Consider the following 22,718-nt stretch of genomic DNA (forward strand, 5'->3'; position numbering starts at 1 on the left):
TGAGCAGTAAGATGTGAGTAGTGAGAAACTAGACGTAAAAAATGAGTGGCGAGAAGTGATATGTAATAGGTAAAGCATGGCCCACTTTGTAATAGAACAAACGTTTTTGCTTATTACAGCGCTCCTAGTGGACGGTTTCGAAAGCTTTTGACGTTTTCTGTTGACAATAAGAACGGTAATAACAGAGTATTTTTTCGGTTCATAAAACGGTCTTGTTCTGGAGGCATTTACCATGCAAGAGGAGCGTAGGCTTAAAATCGTGCACAGTCACTTTGTAAACCCAACCTGGACCGCATCCAAGCTGGCAAAAGTCTTGAATTTTCATAGAAATACCTTATGGCGTGTGCTCAGAACTTACAAGAAAGCTTTATAGACGGCTCGAAAGCCCCAAATCAAACGGTGGAGTGGAACTGCCAACCGTAAGCTCCATGGAAAGGTCGTGAGGTCCATCAGAAGTAGCCCAGGTATGTCCGATCGGGAATTAAGCAAAAAGTATGGTGCCGCCCGAAGTAGAGTGCAGCGAATTCGGTACAGGCTTACAGGCATACCGTGTCAGTAGGCAACCAAATCGGCCGCTCAAACAGAATGCCATAGCTAGAACTCGTGCTCGAAAACTGTATGACAACCTGTTGACCAAGTCCGATGGGTGCATACTTATGGATGATGAAACCTACGTGAAAGCCGACTTCGGACAGCTTCCAGGACCAAAATTTTATAAAGCAAAGGTTCGAGGAGAATAGTGCTGTCCAATGAGAGCTCGAAGTAGCTCGAAGTTTCTCCCTGTCCTGCTCATGCCCATTTGTTAACAAAAAAGAACGAGCAGGACGGGAACAACTTCGAGCTACTTCGAGCTGCTCATTGGACAGCACTAATATTTGCATGGCAAAGAGCTTATGACGGTATTTTATGAGGGCAACACTTTTCTGATTGAAATTTGTGAAGGCCATATTGAAAATGGAGAAGCATTTTAAGACAGTGAAATTTTTCACTGAAATTCATGAATTGACGATAGTTTCACCGCGTAAAGCACTTTTTTGGTAGTTGATGTGCATTACAAATATTTTAGGGTGAAGTATCAATCGAATAAGTGGAAATTTGCGATATTGCTGTTATGATTATTTTAACTCAAAAGCCCAAAACAACATTATTTTGAGAGCGCGTGGTATTCAATCTTATTTTTTCACTAGCTTTCGCCGTGAAATTGAACGCGCACCTCATTTGGATAGAAGTGAATAGAAAAACAGACCTGAAAAAATATTATTTTATAGTCATCCTCATCACGATTGTTATCATCAATTTATTTTGTTATTATTTTTCAGCAAAGTTTTGTTTCTCTTTTTCAATACAACATTTATGACAGCTGCCGCAGCCAAATTCCCTTTTTCCGGGTGGTTTAAAAAGGATTTCTAAATAACTCTTATAATAGGTTTATAGTGGTTATCTAGAAACGGTCACTTGGCCATATATTACTCTTATAGTGGTCATCAGAAGGTTGTTATGTAGTCATGGGTTTTATTGTCAGATCTTATAATTTTATCTTGAAAACCATTCCTAGAGCGGAATAAAACTTAAAATGTTACTTGGGAAAGGTTTTCATAACTGAGAAAACGATGAACTCGCAGGTTTATAAAACCGAGTGCCTCCGGAAGCGAGTTCTGCCCTTCATAAAGTCAGAAACGGTCCAGTGACATTTTGGCCGGATCTTGCGAGTTGTCAATACAGCCGGGAAGTGCAACAATGGTATAGCGACAACGTAATTCAGTTTGTTCCAAAAACCCTCAATCCGCCAAATTGTCCCAGTTCAGACCCATACTGCCGTAATCTGGAAAAGTGACGTAACAGCCATTTTACAACATGCATGTTTTCCATTTTTCTGTTAAAGAGATCGATGAATAGTATTCGCTAACACGAATATAATGAATAGTATTCGGCGTATACGTCACTTTTTCAGATTACGGCAGCATAGAAAAATACTGGGCTATCATGAAGAGGAAGCTGAAGGTCAAGGAAACTGTCATCAAAACGGCAACTCACATGAAAAATTGGTGGGATACAATCGCCAAAACAGTGGACGAGACCGTTGTGCGTCGCTTGATGGGACGTATTAAGGGAAAAGTTCGGGAATTTCTTCGAAACCATGACAAATAATTCTATTCGTATTTTTTTTTTCTTAGAATATAATGAATTGTTTAATGTTGAAATGAAAAGTTTTTAAATCCGTTAATTCAAATCCGAAATAAACCCAAATGATGTTACAAATTACAAATTACTAAGTGGGCCATGCTTTAAGAAGTTAGAGGCGAGAAGTAAGATGTGAGTTGTGAGAAACAAGAAACAAGCTCATTTTTTGGGACTAACCCTAAACCGATTAGTTAATAACAAGTGTCATTCGAAATGTAGAAGCTGAGCAGGTCTTAGAACACTTAATTTTTTTATCAGGATCTCAGCAATTTGTTAAACTTTTACCGAGATTCGCGCAGTCGAGCCCCAGCAAACACGTTTTTTACTGAGATTATTGTAGTTGCTTAAAATTGACAACTTTGTTCGGATTTTTGCCGAGCTGCAGAAATAAAAACTGAGAGTGTATAATCTCAATTGCCAAAAACCCTATACAATGTCAAGACGCTGTATCTTAAGTTTTCCACACAAATTTAGATCACGGTATCTTTGTCTAAAGAAGCTTATTTTCAAAAAATCAGTATATCTGAAACAACCACCCGAGGCCGGAGTCCCGGAAGCCTCCTTTCAAGAGGCCCGGAAGCCTCCTTTCAAGAGGCCCGGAAGCCTCCTTTCAAGAGGCCCGGAAGCCTCCTTTCAAGAGGCCCGGAAGCCTCCTTTCAAGAGACCCGGAAGCCTCCTTTCAAGAGGCCCGGAAGCCTCTTTTCAAGAGGCCCGGCAGCCTCCATTCAAGAGGTGTTACGGATTTTATTGTAATAGAGGTCCGGAAGCCTCCTTTCAAGAGGCCCGGAAGCCTCCTTTCAAGAGGCCCGGAAGCCTCCTTTCAAGAGGCCCGGAAGCCTCCTTTCAAGAGGCCCGGAAGCCTCCTTTCAAGAGGCCCGGAAGCCTCCTTTCAAGAGGCCCGGAAGCCTCCTTTCAAGAGGCCCGGAAGCCTCCTTTCAAGAGGCCCGGAAGCCTCCTTTCAAGAGGCCCGGAAGCCTCCTTTCAAGAGGCCCGGAAAGCTCCTTGCAGGAGGCGCGGCAGCCTCCTTTCAAGAGGCCCGGAAGCCTCCTTTCAAGAGGCCCGGAAGCCTCCTTTCAAGAGGCCCGGAAGCCTCCTTTCAAGAGGCCCGGAAGCCTCCTTTCAAGAGGCCCGGAAGCCTCCTTTCAAGAGGCCCGGAAGCCTCCTTTCAAGAGGCCCAGGAGGCCTCCTTTCCAGAGGCCCAGGAGGCCTCCTTTCAAGAGGCCCGGAAGCCTCCTTTCAAGAGGCCCGGAAGCCTCCTTTCAAGAGGCCCGGAAGCCTCCTTTCAAGATGCCCGGAAGCCTTCTTTCAAGAGGCCCGGAAGCCCCCTTCAAGAGGCCCGGAAGCCTCCTTTCAAGAGGCCCGGAAGCCTCCTTTCAAGAGGCCCGGAAGCCTCCTTTCAAGAGGCCCGGAAGCCTCCTTTCAAGAGGCCCGGAAGCCTCCTTTCAAGAGGCCCGGAAGCCTCCTTTCAAGAGGCCCGGAAGCCTCCTTTCAAGAGGCCCGGAAGCCTCCTTTCAAAAGGCTCGGAAGCCTTCTTTCAAGAGGCTCGGAAGCCTTCTTTCAAGAGGCTCGGAAGCCTCCTTTCAAGAGGCTCGGAAGCCTCCTTTAAAGAGGCCCGGAAGCCTCCTTTCAAGAGGCCCGGAAGCCTCCTTTTAAGAGGCCCGGAAGCCTCCTTTCAAGAGGCCCGGAAGCCTTCTTTCAAGAGGCCCGGAAGCCTCCTTTCAAGAGGCCCGGAAACCTTTTTTCAAGAGGCCCGGAAGCCTCCTTTCAAGAGGCCCGGAAGCCTCCTCTCAAAAGGCCCGGAAGCCTCCTTTCAAGAGGCCCGGAAGCCTCCTTTCAAGATACCCGGAAGCCTCCTTTCAAGAGGCTCGAGGCTTGATTTATAAACTTACTTAGTAATAAAAATTTAAGCCACCTTTATGGAGAACCATATATCCCATTAGTTTCAGGTCCATTTTTCATAGATGTGTTGAGTTACGCTTGTTTTCATTTACAGCCAAAAAATAGGGGGTACCTCAACTAATGCAAAAGTTCGAAGGGGTACATCTCAAGAAAAAGGTTGAGAACCGCTGCACTACACGATAGCATAGGCTTTCCTCTCTCGCGTAAGTGCAATCATAAAAATGTTCTATCGGGGTCTCGCTAATTTTTAAGTCACTTACCCCAAACCGATTTGCTCGCAACAAGTTGCAATCGATGAGCAATCTTGTTCTATTATTTCCTATTGATAATTGGATTGATCGGACTATGGGATCAAAAGTTATGGCACAAATATATCTTTTTACGCAAAAAATGTAAAAAAATCTCGACAATTTTTAGGTTACTTACCATAAACCTATTTGCTCGCAGCAAGTTGCAGTCGATGGGAAATCTTGTTCCATTGTTTGCTATTGAACATTGGCCTGATCGGACAATGGGATCAGAAGTTATGGCCAAAACTCTATTGTTTATGCACAAAACAAACTAAAACCGCTTATTCATATTTTTCAGTATTTTTTTTTGTAAGATGGAAGAAGGGATAAGGAATAAGGAGGACCGTTCAGCCTAATGGTCTGACACCAATGAAGATGTATATGGAGTTTGCACTATAATGCCGTAAAAAAGTAAACATTGTTCTATATCTCCCGATAAAATATTCTAGTTTACCCGCTGCATTAAAGAGAAGCTCATATAGGGTGAGTTTACCAATCGTCACCATAGTCAAGAACATCAATATTTTTAAATATAAATAAAAGGCATGTGAGTGGTGTTGATATGTCAAGCGAAAGGTTGACCAAATGTAAAAACCACATTGAAATTCGTAAAAGTACCTAAAACTGTTAAATCCATAATAGGAACGCATGTACCAGTTGTGGCACTATTCTTAATTTTGGTTTCTATTATGGAAAATCCCATTGTTTTCTTATGGGATTGGCCATAATGCGACAGCTGGTGCAAAGGCTGACAAAAATGAAGCAAAATCATTTTTTACAATTGTGTTTTGTTTGATTTGGAGGAGATTAAAGGTGTTATCGTGTTATATGAATATGACTCACAGGTCAGGAAACTTTTTGTTGTTATATGATGTGCCACTTGGTGTATAATGCACTAGTGCGGCAACTTGTGCTATAGCCACGACCGGTACATCTACCCTTCTTTCAGGTGCTGGTACATTGCTATAAAAATAATAAAATTATGGCCTACTATGGAGCGTCTTTGTTCAACAGAAAAATTGGTTTGCAGTATTTGGTCTAAAACATTGCCAAATAATATTTTTAGAAGCTCAGTTCATTCTAAGAAAAAATAGAATACAATTTTTTTTTTCTATACCTACTATGCGTAGGTATAATAATTTATCTAGGTACTTATCTAGTTACATTTCGTACGGTGCTTACTTCTACTCGCTTGTTGCGCTTAATGCTTAGGTATAAACTTGAAGAGCCAGGAGCTACCATTTCCTTGATCTTTATTCAACAACCGCGTTTGTACCTGTCAGTAGATTTCCAAGCTCTCAGCAACATCAAGTTTCCACGGAGAAGAGACATTTCTTAAAATTTTAATGTTTGATATCGTAATTGAATGATTTTCTTGATATACATGTTCAGCTACCTTAGACCTAAACTCATAATTCAATCCCTTATCAGTTTCCCTCTTAGCCTTACTTACTTCTGCAATATGTTCTTTGAACCTTACATCTAACGATCTTTTAGTTTGACCTACATATACTTCATCACACTGTGAACAATTAATTTGATAAACCCCGGCCTTATTTAACATTTCTACTCTATCCTTTGTAGAGCCCAAAAATGTCTTCAGTTGATTGCTTCTGCTGGAGAATATTAAATCGATGCCGAATTTCCTCAGTCGATGGCGTAGCTGGTGGGTGATGTGTCGGTCATAGGGGACCGATACCCTCTTCAGCGGTTCATCGATCGGTGCCAGTGTTGTCAGTTCGTTTTTCCGTAGGTTCCTCTGCTTTTTGTTGATGATTGCTTGTATTGTTCTTTCCTTGTATCCGTTGATCCTCGCTGTTTCCAAGATGCAAAATTAAAACTGTTAATCTTTTTATGTTGAGCTTTGATTCATGCAATTAGTTTGAAGGTTCATAATATTAATAACTTTCTACGAATTATCATTCATTCTGATGGGTGTAGAAAAAAAAAGCTGTGAAAACAAACATTTTATAATACTTGACTGAAATTTTACCAAAGTGTCTTTCATACCCCTTTCTTTTGAACCCTTTCAATGGTGGAACACAAATCATTTTATTTATTTATTAAAATTAAATCATTTTTTATTAAAATTATATTTTAAAGGTGGGGAGTCCCTTCATCGACGGCTGTGCTCAACACTCGTCAAGTCTGATTGTCCACCATGCACTAACTGTCTTTGACGCATTAACAAACAATCCAACTTTTGCTCTTTTGTATTTCATATTTGGGTAGGGAACGATTGCCATTTCTATAATGAATAAATAAAATCTGCAAATTATTTGAATCAAAGAATTATTATTTTAATTGTTCTTGTACTTCTGGTTTTATACCTTGGGCTGCCCGCTGTACGTTTGCTTAAATATGTTTTTCATGTATTCTAGTCTTTAATATGTATTTGTAAAAATGATTGTGGCTTTGCAGATGTGCGTTTTGATGGTACCCGGGGGACGTTTTTCAGCATCAGACTGAAGTCAATTGTTTGATACTGAAGATGGTCTTAGTGTTGGGGTCAAGATGTATGGTTACAGTTAGATAGATGATGCATGTAGAATTGTACTACCCCGTATTGCCAAAACCTTAGGAGGTTCTTGGTCAATTAAGGGCTTTTATTAGCTGTTGAATTGAATGTTATTTTCTATAACGAACTGTCATCTACTTTTTTTTTCCTGTTCGGGTGTTCCACTGCGACCAGTTATTAGATCTATTGTAGCGTTACCCGTATCCTTAGTGTTTAAGTGCATGTCGAATTACTCCATTACTATTGATAAGCAATGCAGTATCGGTTTCGATACAGTTGTTGTTTTGTTTTCTCAAGTGCACCATGACAAGGTCCCGCTATTTAGACCCTTCACAGAGAGCAATCCCATTGAAGGCGCGCCCCTTATCAATAGGAAATCAATCCTGTCTTGAGAAAACAGAACAGTAATACTGTTTTTGGCCATGCATCGGAGACCTAGCCACATCCTTGTCTTGCTTCTAGAATATCACCAGTAAAGCTACAAACCCGGGATTTAGCTCTGTCTACAAGACCATTTCAAGCAAGAGAATTTGTTCAGTAATAAGAACTTCCGTGTGTTCCTCTCACTACCATTGTTCACCAGTTCAAGAAGAGTTAGTACGTATTTAAACACCTAACTCGATGTTTCCAGCAGTCAGTTCAACCTAGGGACGGATACCGAGGTTTTTTAACTAATTGCTTGAAAAGTTGGTTCCGCTTCATACAGTTTAGCCTCAAACGAGAGGAATTCGAGTCTTTCCACTGTCTGCAAGGTAACATTAATTATGTTTTATTTCTGAGACTGCTGTTGGTAGCGGGGACTAAATACGATGAATCCTTAATTACCACAACTCATTGCCCTAGCTAGAAAATGGATTAAGCTAGGGCTCTGTTTGGTAGATCTTACACCGCAACACACTACGTCAAAGTGATCTACCGTGTTACGGGAATCATCTACTTAATATCGAAGCGATCATCTAACACAGGACAATTTAGAGTTAAGCAGGTAACACTGGTACAGGATTTACATCGGACTAGAAAACATAATAAGTCACAACACATAAAAAAAGAATGTTTACTGTATGATCATAACTTTTAATGTTTCTTACCGCGTTTCAAATAATCCGATTTTGATAAATTGACGATCTTTTGGGGGGCATGGAATAGGATGAATAAACTAACTAGCTTGTTATTGCGTTTGATACTGCTCCCTCTTTTATCCCATCTTTCTAGGATTCAAGATTAATATTTTCAAGATTTGGACAACTCACCTGATTCTAAACAGGATATTTTGGACTCGATTTTGGAGAGATCAATTTATTCCAAAACAAATGGTGCTGATGAAAGGACCAGGACAAACGATGAAAGATGTATTTTTCAAGCTCGGAAATCTGGTGAGGAAATTCCATTATATATATACATATTCATTTTTATTGAAACTGTATAATCATATAAAATATAAAATAACCATCAGGGCACCCGATTGAAGCGATTTGGATAGAAAGAGTGGAATCGCCAACTTCCTATTGTTAACATCTCGTGGATAAAGGGCGGGCTCTTCTCCCCATCTATTGGGTCAATCTGGGAAACGAGGGCTAAATTATAATATTGCATGTACGAACTTTCTTCTGGAAGGAGATTCTCTATTCATCCCGTGGATTCGCAAAAGCGTCTTTGCTTATGGAACCACCCCACCCATTTTTGGCCCTTCATACAGGAGTCTGATGAAATACAAACAATAGCATAATCATGATCAAATCGTTTGTCAGATATGGCCAGTGCTATCGGCAGGTGCCTTGCTACAATAGATGGTAGTATCATCATCATCATCATCATCATTACCAACATTTGGAGCTGATTTCAAGGAATATGATTCTCTACAAAGTTTTTTTTTTAATTTATTACTGAAGAGATTAATTACAATAGACTGTAAATCGGATGAAAATTGCTAAAGTTATGATTATTTTTATGAAAGTCTAAACTTGATGGTCAAAAAATCACCTAAAAGGCCTTTGTGCGACCTCTAAATTTCAATATTTTGGCCTGAAATTCTGAGGCTACTCTTTTTTTGCCATAAAACAGCGTTTAGGCACACGAATCCCAGGTTTCGGAAACATTCGAAAAATAAGCCGCACCCTATGGTTCATAAACACTGATTTTCAAAAAATTATATTCCCCCATAGTTGGAATGTTGAACTTAATTTCCAAATTAAAAAAAAAACACGTAATAAAGTTTTAAAAATAATCTCTCTTAGATACACCTTGAGATAACACATTCATCAAAAATAAAATATATTAATAAGAATCTAATATGGATCTTAATATGGATGTTCCTCATATTCTAGAAGGGAAGATTAATTAATTACGTATCGCAATAATTGGGTATTTTCAAACAGGGTTGCTGTGGCTCTTCTTCGCGAGTGGTAATCTTTGCCTCTTCGCGAGTCAACATTCGGCCACATTCGTTTTTCCAACGACTCGCTGCGAATGGTATTCGAATTGGCGAATGATTGGACCAGCGAGTGAACAAAAACATTAAAAGGAATGAACTCAAATACTTACCACTCGATGGTTGTTTGGATCTTCTTTCCGCTGTTCATTCGTGTGCTTCATAGCGACGGCTGACGGCGATTGTTATTCGCAAAGTCGAAGGCATAATGGACAACAGCATGCTTACGCATATACACACCCGTGCGGTGGCGATATGCGCCTAAGCTGTTTAACGTTCAGTGTGATTTAAATGATGTTTGAATGCTTATGTTAAGTTTCAATAAGCATGTAAATAATTATAATGATAAGCATTGAATAATTATTGATTAATTCAGTTGACTTTAATTGTTTCCCCATTTTACATTTTACAGATAGAATGAGGGTGTTAAAACGATTAATTTTTTTATAAGTCAAGCAACTTTCCAAATCTTAGCCATATCGGACAAATACGGTTAATTTGGTGGACGTAGCATATGGTCGGAATTCTGCCAAACCGCATCAAGCGGTTATTTTAATGACTTGATATGTTTAGTTTATAAAACGGAAACCGAATTCAATTAATATTAATAGGTACGTACATGCGAACATTTGTTGTTTGATATCCTATTTAATTTATTTATTTATTAATATCAGATATGATTTGTGATGAATTGAATCTCTTGCATAAAAATTTGCTATTTTTTATTGGCGTTTGATGAGTATTAGCGGAATCCCGGCCATGTACAAATAGTACAAACAATTATTGGCGCATCCTATGGTCCGCCGATTTTTTCCCTGTTGGGTACATTTTCCACTGCTAGCAATTGATTGACCTGTTGAGGTAGTCCCCGTTTTAATGTGTGTACCTTGCAATGTGTCATGTCACTATGGACTTGAGTAATTCCCATAGCTGATTGTAGACATTATCCCAGTAAGGTAAAACATATTTTATGAAATGTATTGCCTTATTCAGAGAAGTCATCCATACATCTGATGGTTGCATCAATCCTTTATCAAAAAAAAATCTTACTTATTGACATCTATCTGAGAAATTGACTAGCGTGAAGGATAGGACTAACTAATCTACTAAAACAGAAGAGTGTGATAATTTCAGTGAAATATATTAGAGTATTTTTAATATAATTATAATTTATTTTTAATAATAATTGAGACTAACATACACATGTTTAGTACCGTTTGACTCAATGTTACATGAAGTTTTCTCATAAACATTTCGTTTTTAATTGCTTAAATAAACGATTTTTTTCGGTAGTGGTGTTCGGAATTCAAATCAAAGTGTTCGGAATTTGAAACAAAGTTTGGCAGAATAGAATCATTCAACATTGATAGTTACAATCAATAAATCATGATTATCTAGCGCTTATATGAATGTTCTATTCTTTCGCTACGCGATGGAAACAATTGATATATTACTGTATTTTAATGCAAGTGCCATAAAGACCTCCAAAGTGAGAAAAGCGTAAGTTGTGGTCTTCTACAAAGTTGTTAGGGTGGTGAGATTCATTGTGATGAAGGTCAGTTTGAAATTTAGCTACTGGGAAGTACACTGACGTACAAGGAAATATCTGATATGTTAGATATTTTGAAATCAGTCAGTTGCAAAAAGGGCAGTTGGTATGTTTCAGAACAATTTCACAGAACATTGTACGATGATTAAATGAACTTTTACTTAGCTTTCGGCTGATTTATTAGGAGCTGGGTTGTGTACTTTTGGATTTATTGATCGATTCAGCCGAAAACAATAAATATAAAAGTTCATTTAATCATCGTACAATGTTCTGTGAAATTGTTCTGTAACATACCAACTGCCATTTTTAAAATTCTGCGCTCAATCGAGGATATATTTTGGCTAAAATCCCAATACAAACTTAAAATCAAATGCCCCAGCTTATGCAACAAGCTATTGCATTGAGCTGAAATTTTGAGAGATTGATTTTCTCACCCAAAGACACAATTCTGGGGGGTGCTCCGTGGGATTCGACAACTTTTTGTTTCCCGGACCAGTCTAATATATATTAGTTTGGATATCTTCAAATCCATAAGATATTGATTGTGTCATCAGCTTGTAAATGCCTGTGAATATGGAACACTCTATTGTATACGATTTCTTCAAATCTGAAACACTCTGAAAGTTGTCTTATTTTATAAAGTTGTTAAAATGAACAAAACAGTCATCTTGAAGACTATTCTGAAATTCATCTATTTTGCGTAGTTAGTGTTTCTGGTGGGCTGAGTGTGTTTAAATATGTGAGATATTAGAAGTTTTATATGAAAATTCTTCTACTGAAAATGATTGCATTAAATATTTGTAATACTTCAAAGTTCATTTGACGAGTTCATATAAAATATTATTTGACTGGTTCATTCCCGAATTGCGAAAACGTGTCAATCCTTAAATTTGCTAATCAGCTGTATATCGATGTAATGGTTGCCTGATCGAGAGACTAGATTTACAGATCGATGATTTGTATATACTTGTCCAAGCGAAAATCACTCCACCTTCCATAAGGTTCTACTCAATACCTTGTGCTATGCAATTTTGAGGTTTGGATCGCTCTGTGTAAAGGGTCTGCCAGACAGTAGAAGTTCAGAATCAGTTTTCGTCTGCAGATCAATCGAATTATGATATGTGAACCAGTGAGATATCATGTCATCATTCTGTACAGTGCAGTATCAAACTTTCACAGAATTGACCTTTCCTGTCAAATTTTTTTATTCGCTCAATCGATTCTTTGGCTTTGGTCAGCCTCTGACTATTTTTAAAATCGAAAACAAAAACCGAAAAAGTGCTGCACGTGTGAACCGGCCTGAAAAATTCACCCGATGTTTGTTCAAAACCGGACCAATCTTAAAAAACAGCATTTTTCCGATTTTAAAAATAGTTAGAGGTTTAAAAAATATAGTTTCTTTGGGAAAGTTGATCCTAAATAAGCCAAAGAATCGACTGAGACAATAAAACGAGATACAATTTTTGACGGGAAAGGTCAATTGAACGCTTGTGTCCTTGGGACATATCTATTGTTGGGAAAGATATCCCAATATTTGAAATAAGCAAAGCCTTCTGGATTTTGTTTTTCAAAACAAATTTGTTGAAAACGTAAAAAATATTGCGAAATAGTGAGTGATTCCTTATACAGAAACGTTGGTGGAATTTCAAACTAAATTTTCCTCCAAGATCAAAAATTTTGTAGACGGTATCTTTGTAAATCTCATGAATTGCAATAACAGTAATTCTTCACTAGTATATCACTGCTGTCAACAATTGAATTCCAAATTCCAAATAATTTCTCATACACTAGTGCCGCAAGCGGTTGAAGTCCTAATTGAATTAAATCCGTCTTACATTTGCTTTTACCACCAAAACAATTTTTCAGAAGACGGCAGCATTCTAAATCTCACAGTGTGCGAGATATCTCACTTAAAAAGCAATTTATCATACACTAGTGCCACCAAACGGTTGAATTCCTAAATAAACTTGTCCCATGTTGACTTTACCAACCGAACCATTTTGTTGAAGATGACTACTCTCTTAGGACCACGAATTGCGCAATAGCTTACCCAACAATTGATTTCTCATACTTTAGCGCAGCACAGCTGATAAATTCCATAACTACTTCCATTGAGTATTACCACTCGAACAACTCTGAATAAAACGCTAACATTCTAAATCGAACAGATTTCGAGATATCTCACCTAACAAAAAAATTTTAATATACTAGCGCTGCCAAGCGGATGAATACCAAACTAAACTTAATTCCATCATGAAGGTTCTTACCTTCCGAAAAACTTCGTTGGAGATGCTAGTTTTCTAAATCTTATAAATTTCGAGATATCTGGTCATGGCGGTAAAAAATTTCAACTATCACTCCGTATCATCGGATTCCCGGAGGCTACTTCAGTAAATTATCTGGCGGTCACCCAATAATGGCAAAAATAGACCGAAAATCATTTTGTTGGCTGCAGGGTAAGTGATTTGAGAAAAACACGTTGGTTTCATGTTGATATTTGACTTAGATATAGAATGGCAGCTGAAAATCCACATGTATTGTACAAATTACAACACTGCGCGTGCTTGGAGCTGTGGAAATGCTAAATTAATACTAAGTTTACCTATAAGCAGGCTAAGTTACAGTTAGATTGTAGAGCCTTTGAAGAAAAATAAGAAGGCTTGTTAGAATTTCGTCAAAATTTTGCCTATCTGATCTGAACTTGTTTGTCCGTCTACAATTTGTATATTTATTAAACTGGATTGATTTGCGATTTGGGCATAACTTGTTTTGAAAACAAACATTGTTTGACGGATTTCGTAAAATGCAAGCGTTTTTATCTAAAACTAAATCCCTTACCTTACAGAGTAAAGCTTATTCTGTTAGATACATACCGTAGTTTTCGCAGGAAATTATTGATATAACAGGAATTCGCCAAAGTTTGTTTACAAAATAAGTAACGTCCAAATCGCAAGTCGATCCCGACTTATTTTATTATAGAAAAATCACCGAAATTAAGTATTAAAAATATCTGTCTAGCATATTATTCAGCATGTATTCTATTAAAGCTATGAATTTCACAGCTAAACAATCTATCAACGTTGAAGTTCATATGCAGCTTGTCGTTGGTTGTATTGAATAATATTTTTATCGAGAGCATTCCTAGTTTTATGGACGTGTATTTAACGAAATAATTCCACTGCCCATGATTTCATAGTTGACGTATCAACCATTGCACTTTCCGATGTAATTGGGATGATTTACGGACAAACATCACAAATTCAACACATGTCAACCCATAGACACTTAAATGAGATTTGAATCATGCAACGTATTGATGCTACAGCGGTTGAGTTACCCTTGTAAACGCGTAGTAAGTCATATTCGCTGAAATTCAGAATGGTTGATACGTCAACTATGAAATCATGGGCAGTCCATGTGCCACATTTTACTCATTTCACATGTTGCGCTTATATTCAAACACATTTGATTCATTACAATTAAGACGGTGTGGTGTAACGTAATGTGCCGCGCAAATCCTAAAATCCATGTAAATATTCTTGATCACAACATCCGCATCAAACGCGACTCCGAATAATGTGGTTTGTAACGCCATGGCATGTGGTCGAGTTTCTGAAAAATTGCAACAAGCGCCAAAGAAAAAGCTTTCGTTTAGCAGATTTAATTAATTGCAAATCGTATCGGATATCCCTCAACCCCGTAACTGAGGATATTTCACAACAAATATACGCATGAATTAATATGAAATGATTTTTTTTCCTGACAAAATTCCGACCATGTTACGTCATATAAATGTTTTATAAAAAAGCTAAGTCTTAATATATCTATGTATTACATTCTGAAACCTACCTTTTACATACATATTTCAACTCTATCCGACAATAGTGTAAAATAAGTAAAATGTAAACATGAATTGTTATCTGCTAGAAAGTCTTTACATCATGCCTCAGTCTCAGATAGTTTTTGCCACCAATGCGATGCTTGCATTCGAAGCGAGTAGAATTATGATTCTTCGCGAAGAGCAAGCCGCACGTCAAACAGCATACGCATCATCGGGCGAGCCAAAGTCATTAGACAGTCGCAAAGGAAAACGAAAAAATGAAGAATGAACCACACCAACGTTCGTTTTCTGCATTCATTCGCCTGCTGAAGAATAGAACGCAAGAAAGGCAAAATGAATTCTTCGCTGGTCGCTGCTACTCGACCGAGTGGAATTCGTTTTACTTTTGCGATTTTTTCGCTCTTCAACAACACTGTTTTCAAACCCTTCTCGCCCCTATGTCACACTTTTTGTATGAAACGTCTGAAAATTTTGTATGGATCGTCACACTTTGGCCACCCCCCCCCCCTCAAAGCGTTACGTAATTTGTGGACGCTCCCAAATATAAAAACTCTGTTAAAAGCACAATTGCAATCTCTATACACAGGATTCTGATTCTTACGCGATTTTCTTTCGCTCGTATTTTTGATCGTGTGACTTCAATTTACCACCAAAATCTTAGCAACATGTTTCAAAAAATGCTGAATAAATTAAAGAAAAATCACATGATAATTAATACGCGTTAAACATTTAAGATGAGTGCAAAATTAAGAAAATGTAAATCGTGTTAAAGCAGAATACAGTGTATTTAGGGTAAGACGGTATAATGCGCCCCATCTGGCCAAAACGCCCCACTTTGATTTCTAGAATACTATAACTAACCATAATCGTACACGTTCACATTAGAGGAGCGTGAGTATTTAGAATGTCTGGTGGCTGTACACATTCTTCATCACCAACTGTGTTGGTTAAAGCACCAGTCTAGCGTACTGTAGGGTCATGGGTTCGAGTCCCATCGAAGGGAAAGTGGTTACCTCCAATACATTTTTCAAATCAATATCTTCCACATAACGTACATATTCACATATGAGTTTCCATAACATTGTAAATTAACGTCCAAGTCGGGTGGTTTAATCCCCGGAAATAGGCAATTAACTTTGATTGAACTGAGACTTACGTTGGTTTTTATGGGATTATGGGATTGATAAAGTACTAATGAAGGGCTATGAAACATTTTTGGTTAAGATGGAGTGCATTGCCCAGGCACTTTTTGAAATCCATTTATTCACGACTTTTCAAAAAAGCTTTATTCCGTATTATCTGTAATATTTTTATAAGACTACTCACGGGCAATACATTTGCGACTTTCTGGACTACCAAATAACACAAAGTTTGCATAAATTGCGTTGAAAAGTAAAGAGTTATCAGTTCAGTTGGTCTCTCTGCTTCAAAAGAAATTACGTTCGACGCGTATGTAACTACCAAAAACAACCTTAGAATGACGAAAGTAAATCACATTTCTTCCCACCAACATTTACGTTGCAGCATCGACCTCCAACACAGCAGAAACATTTCTATTGCTAGCCAACCGCAGCAATAACAGAAGTGAAAACCTGTAACGATATATTCGAATTGTCGCCCCTGGGATGGCACGATGGTCATGTTCTGGGGTTTGTGAACCGACGACACGGAGTTAATGCGAATAATCGCTTTCTTGCTATGCGGATTGGATGGTATCAGCAAGTAGGGTTACCAACTCAGTCTAATAGAATAATTAGTATGGGATCAAGAGCGTATCGTATGGTCTCTTTACATTAACATCAATTTTAGTTTAAGATTAGAATATATGGCAAGATGCTGTGATTGAGCTCATTTATCGATGTAAATCTTCATAAATTGAAGCTCTATCCAAAGTTTGGTAGGATATCCAATCCGGAGATGTCGAGTTCGGTCTAGAATGTTTTCGGTTGGAATTCCCTTGGCATAGTGTATCCATTGTACTTGCCACACAAGACACATACTCATGCAATTGGAGGGCATAGAAAAGCTTTCAAGCTAAGTAGAAAAGCTGGTCATGTTTCAGTTGGAATGTAGAGCCATTGAGGAGAAGGAAAATATGACTTTTTTTCTATAGATAAGACTCTAGATTGTTCTCTTCCAGTGTAAAATCGCCTAACTAAATTCGAGGTCGGAATAAATCCACAATTTCCTGGTAACCCCATCATCTAGCAGAATCAAACAACCCGACTGGGATCGCATCCGGTGTGTGATTATCGATTTTGCCAGAAAGCTTAAAATTTCACAACGGAAAATTCGCTGCTACGGCACCGCTAGATACAAAGCATCGCCAACTACATATCTGCCCCATCGTTGACCGTTCTTTAACCACCGCACAGGAATAGAGCAGCCATTCGTACAAAGCGAATACCATTCGAACATAGTTTTCATACGATCCGGCTCATCGGCCAACCGGTAATGAAAATCGGCTACAATAATGGTGGTGATGATAATATTAAAAAGTAATGTCCCCGATAACGCAAGAATGGTTAAATTAAAATTGATGACTAATGCGGTTGGAAAGCACAATGCGAATGATCGGCGAATTGTTTGTTGTTTCTGTTCAAATCGACACTATTCCATGCTCCCGGTCAACGCAAGCCGGTTTGCATGTTCTGCATGGCTTTTGGTCGGTGAATCAAAGGAAAAGTTAACTGGGCGGAAAACGGTCAATTGATAAAATCAAAATTAAATATTTACGAGCGAGTTTGTTTTCCGAAAAAGCAGAATTGCATCACAAAGCGAAATAAAACTTTCAATTATTGATAGTATTTCATCACTGATATGGAAAATTTAAACACTTTTACACCCATTGAGATCCTCGTAAAACCCGTTTTCGCCACTTTTATAACCTAATTCTAAACATTGTAATTTTCCAGGACAGTAAAGTCAGCATCATGTCGAAGCAAAACGATGGGGACACAGTTGAACAGCATTCAAACCATTTACCCATGGTTGACAGCAGGCCCCACTCACTCACTCATTCCGGCCAGCCATAATATCGTAGCATGAAACCAAATAAAAGCAATAATGAAGTACTATCGTAAAATAATAATGATTTTCCAAACGATTATTACAGCACCACCGCTTCTAACTGAAGCAATGTAACGGCAGGATTGAAACATATCCAACTATGATGGTTTGCGGGGATTGGTACATTTACCAAAAACCCAATTCCCATACGACGCACCTACTCCCAATCCCATGCGACGAATATGCGGTAAATATGTAATGTACCATCATTTGGTTGGAAGTTATTCAGTTCAAAAGCGATGATTGACAAGTTGTGAGCCGCCTACACAAGATGAGGTTAGAAAAGCCATTACAGAACTAAAAAACACCAAGGCGTACAGTTGCTCCGCGGTACAGTTGCTCTGTCACATCACAGTCTCGATATTCCTGCTGGTGCTTTTTACTCCGGAAAAACAAGTTATGTCAGTTCCGCCACATTTCCGTTCGCCCTCTTGCAATGTTGTAGCAATATCACCTATGCTGCAATCTCCTATTCCATTACCTGCTCTCATTCGTCGTCATACCAGTCGTTTCTCTGATCTAGAGGCACCGTGCCTATTGTGCAGCGGTTGCTACCAATAACGGCGGATCGAATATCAGGCTTCTTCAAGAAAAGCTGCGCTTGGCTGCTCTTCCGATGGAAGTACCACTTTCAGCTGCTGCGCGTAGTCTTCTGCTAGTCTACCGTCTTGTAGTTGAAGTTGTAGGCGCCCAATGTTTAGCCGCGGCGGACGACTCTGACGCGTGTTGAACACCGTTGAGAATTTTGAGCGCAGGCATACTGCAACGAGGTAGTGGTCGGAATCAATATTCGCACTGCGGTAAGTGCAAACGTGATGTTCGTGATGTCGGAGATAAATTTACCATCGATTAGAACGTAGTCGATTTGGTTCTCCGTTTCTTGGTTAGAGGTTCTTCATGTGACCTTGTGGATATTCTTGCGGGGAAAAATAAGTGCTTCGGACCACCAGGGAGGCTGCAAAACGTATGAAGCGTTAGCCATTGTCATTGTACCATTGTTGGGAAAGCACCAATGAAGACCCGCTTAATTATAGTCACCGAACAGAAGAGCAGGAGACTGGAAACCTATTCGAGATGAGATGGATCTCACCGATTCGATGTGCGAGTTGATAATCGTGCAATCGTTCTTTCGGTCGGGGGGGCAGGTAAACTACACCGACACTTAGTGTTTTTTGAGGAATTTCAACAACAACCCACAGCTGCTCGAGCGTTTCGGAGATAGGCGCCGGGTCGATGTAGCTGGCCATTTTATTGGAGACAGCAATCAATACTCCTCCACCACGTGACTTGTTACTGTTCAGGTTAGATCGGTCGGTCCTGTAGACGGTGTAGAGTGAACCGAAAAGTTGTGTAGAGTATCAATTTTTGTCCTTAGTCCAAGCACATTCTGGTAGTAGGCTCGAAGAATGTTAGATGAGCTTTCGAGTGAGTCGGTAGAAGTTGCAGACTGGAGAGCTTCATAACGATTGTCAACCGGAAATAAGAGTGGGTTGAGAGACTGATTAACTTCCTGCATACCTGGCACGAATAGTCTTGGATTAGATGTACACGCAATAGTCGGCGATTCAGCAGGGCGTCCAAAACTGGAAAGTGGAGTAATTTCAAGTACCAGATGGTCAATATCACAACTGTACTTGCCTGACGTTGGAGATTGGAAGCCCCCTATACCATTACCAACTTCAGGACTGAGACGATGACGATGAACAAAGGTGTCTGTGGAGAGCGCGACTGAGTTGGCTGGTGCGGGGGCTTCCTCAGTGCTAGATAGAGTGTTAAAAGCAAATTGAGAACAACAAAAACATAAATAAAAATTGCAATCGAGGTAGAACACAACTACAACCAGCAGTGATGCCAGATTTCCTCCCTTCCTACCTAAGCGTTCATGTCACCGATGCCGATTTTGCCATCTTGCAGTGGCCTTCGAAGGAACTTCCGGAGGAATTCCTGGAGGAACTTCTGGAGGATTTTCTGGAGGAACTTCCGGAGGAATTCCGGGTGGAACTTCGGGAGGAATTCCGGGAGGAACTTTCGGAGGAATTGCGGGAGGAACTTTCGGAGGAATTCCAGGAGGAACTTTCGGAGGAATTCTGGGAGGAACTTCCGGAGGAAATCCGGGAGGAACTTCCGGAGGAAATCCGGGAGGAACTTCCGGGAGGAACTTTCGGAGGAATTCTGGCACGAATTACGAGAGGAACTTTCGGAAGAATTCCGGAAGGAACTTTCGGGGGAATTCCGGGAGGAGCTTCCGGAGGAATTCCGGGAGGAACTTTCGGGGGAATTCCGGGAGGAGCTTCCGGAGGAATTCCGGGAGGAACTTCTGGAGGAATTCCAGGAGGAACTTCCTGAGGAAATCTGAGAGGAACTTCCGGAGGAATTCCGGGAGGAACTTCCAGAGCAATTACTGGAGGAACTTCCAGAGCAATTACTGGAGGAACTTCCGGAGAAATTACTGGAGGAACTTCCGGAGGAATTACTGGAGGAACTTCCGGAGGAATTACTGGAGGAGCTTCTGGAGGAATTCCGGGAGGAACTTCCGGAGGAATTCCGGGAGGAACTTCCGGAGGAATTATTGGAGGAACTTCCGGAGGAATTACTGGATGAGCTTTCGCAGGAATTCCGGGAGGAACTTCCGGAGGAATTCCGGGAGGAACTTCTGGAGGAATTCCGTGAGGAACTTCCGGAGGAATTCCGTGAGGAACTTCCGGAGAAATTGAGGGAGAAACTTCCGGAGGAATTCCGAGAGGAACTTCCGGAGGAATTCCGAGGAGGGAACTTGAGAATTCCGCGGAGGAATTCCGGGAGGAACTTCCGGAGGAATTCCGGGGGAAACTTCCGGAGGAATTCCGGGGGGAACTTCCGGAGGAATTCCGGGGGGAACTTCCGGAGGAATTCCGGGGGGAACTTCCGGAGGAATTCCGGGGGGAACTTCCGGAGGAATTCCGGGGGGAACTTCCGGAGGAATTCCGGGGGGAACTTCCGGAGGAATTCCGGGGGGAACTTCCGGAGGAATTCCGGGGGGAACTTCCGGAGGAATTCCGGGAGGAACTTCCGGAGGAATTCCGGGAGGAACTTCCGGAGGAATTCCGGGAGGAACTTCCGGAGGAATTCCGGGAGGAACTTCCGGAGGAACTTCAGAGGAATTTCGGGAGGAATTCCAGAAGGAACTTCCGGAGGAATTCCAGGAGGAACTTCCGGAGGAATTCCGGGAGATACTTCCGGAGCAATTCCGTGAGGAACTTCCAGAGGAATTCCATGAGGAACTTCCAGAGGAATTCCAGGAGGAAGTTCCGGAGGAATTCCAGGATGAACTTCGGAGGAATTCAGGAGGAACTTCGGAGGAATTCCAGGAGGAACTTCCGGAGGAATTCCAGGAGGAACTTCGGAGGAATTCCAGGAGGAACTTCGGAGGAATTCCAGGGAGGAACTTCCGGAGGAATTCAGGAGAACTTCCGGAGGAATTGCAGGAGGAACTTCCGGAGGAATTCCGGGAGGAACTTCGGAGGAATTCAGGAGGAACTTCCGGAGGAATTCCGGGAGGAACTTCCGGAGGAATTCCGGGAGGAACTTCCGGAGGAATTCCGGGAGGAACTTCCGGAGGAATTCCGGGAGGAACTTCCGGAGGAATTCCGGGAGGAACTTCCGGGAGGAACTTCCGGGAGGAACTTCCGGAGGAATTCCGGGAGGAACTTCCGGAGGAACTTCAGGAGGAACTTCCGGAGGAATTCCGGGAGGAACTTCCGGAGGAACTTCAGGAGGAATTCCGGGAGGAATTCCAGGAGGAACTTCCGAGGAATTCGAATTCAGGAGGAACTTCGGAGGAATTCCGGGAGGAACTTCCGGAGGAATTCCGGAGGAACTTCGGAGGAATTCAGGAGGAACTTCCGGAGGAATTCCGGGAGGAACTTCCGGAGGAATTCCGGAGGAACTTCCGGAGGAATTCCGGAGGAACTTCCGGAGGAATTCAGGAGGAACTTCGGAGGAATTCCGGAGGAACTTCCGGAGGAATTCCGGGAGGAACTTCCGGAGGAATTCCGGGAGGAACTTCGGAGGAATTCCGGGAGGAACTTCCGGAGGAATTCAGGAGGAACTTCGGAGGAATTCAGGAGGAACTTCCTGGAGGAATTCCAGGAGGAACTTCCGGAGGAATTCAGGAGGAACTTCCGGAGGAATTCCGGGAGGAACTTCCGGAGGAATTCAGGGCGGAACTTCCGGAGGAATTCAGGAGGAACTTCCGGAGGAATTCAGGGAGGAACTTCGGAGGAATTCAGGAGGAACTTCCGGAGGAATTCCGGAGAACTTCCGAGGAACTTCCGGGAGGAATTCCGAGGAACTTCCGGAGGAATTCCGGAGGAACTTCGGAGGAATTCAGGAGAACTTCCGCAGGAATTCCGGGAGGAACTTCCGGAGGAATTCCGGGAGGAACTTCCGGAGGAATTCCGGAGGAACTTCCGGAGGAATTCCGGGAGGAACTTCGGAGGAATTCAGGAGGAACTTCGGAGGAATTCCGGAGGAACTTCCGGAGGAATTCCGGAGGAACTTCCGAGGAATTCCGGGAGGAACTTCCGGAGGAATTCCGGGAGGAACTTCGGAGGAATTCAGGGAGGAACTTCCGGAGGAATTCAGGAGGAACTTCGGAGGAATTCCGGAGGAACTTCCGGAGGAATTCAGGAGGAACTTCCGGAGGAATTCAGGAGGAACTTCCGGAGGAATTCCGGGAGGAACTTCGGAGGAATTCAGGAGGAACTTCCGGAGGAATTCCGGGAGGAACTTCCGGAGGAATTCCGGAGGAACTTCCGGAGGAATTCCGGAGGAACTTCCGAGGAATTCCGGGAGGAACTTCGGAGGAATTCCGAGGAGGAACTTCCGGAGGAATTCCGGGAGGAACTTCGGAGGAATTCCGGAGGAACTCCTGAGGAATTCGGGAGGAACCGGAGGAATTCCGA

General features: G+C 41.2%; 1 protein-coding gene across 1 annotated transcript in view; it reads left to right on the plus strand.

The window, feature by feature from the left end:
• The window catches only part of LOC134221817 (uncharacterized), a 34,131-nt gene extending 16,359 nt beyond the window's left edge, over window positions 1-17,772 (plus strand). Inside the window, exon 3 of the mRNA XM_062700994.1 lies at window positions 17,622-17,772. Coding sequence (XP_062556978.1) covers window positions 17,622-17,741 — 120 coding nt within the window. The 3' untranslated portion in view covers window positions 17,742-17,772. The remainder of the gene's footprint in view (window positions 1-17,621) is intronic.
• The last annotated feature ends 4,946 nt before the right edge of the window (window positions 17,773-22,718 follow it).

Source organism: Armigeres subalbatus, chromosome 3, assembly GCF_024139115.2.
Source record: "Armigeres subalbatus isolate Guangzhou_Male chromosome 3, GZ_Asu_2, whole genome shotgun sequence".
NCBI classification, from domain to species: Eukaryota; Metazoa; Arthropoda; class Insecta; order Diptera; family Culicidae; genus Armigeres; species Armigeres subalbatus.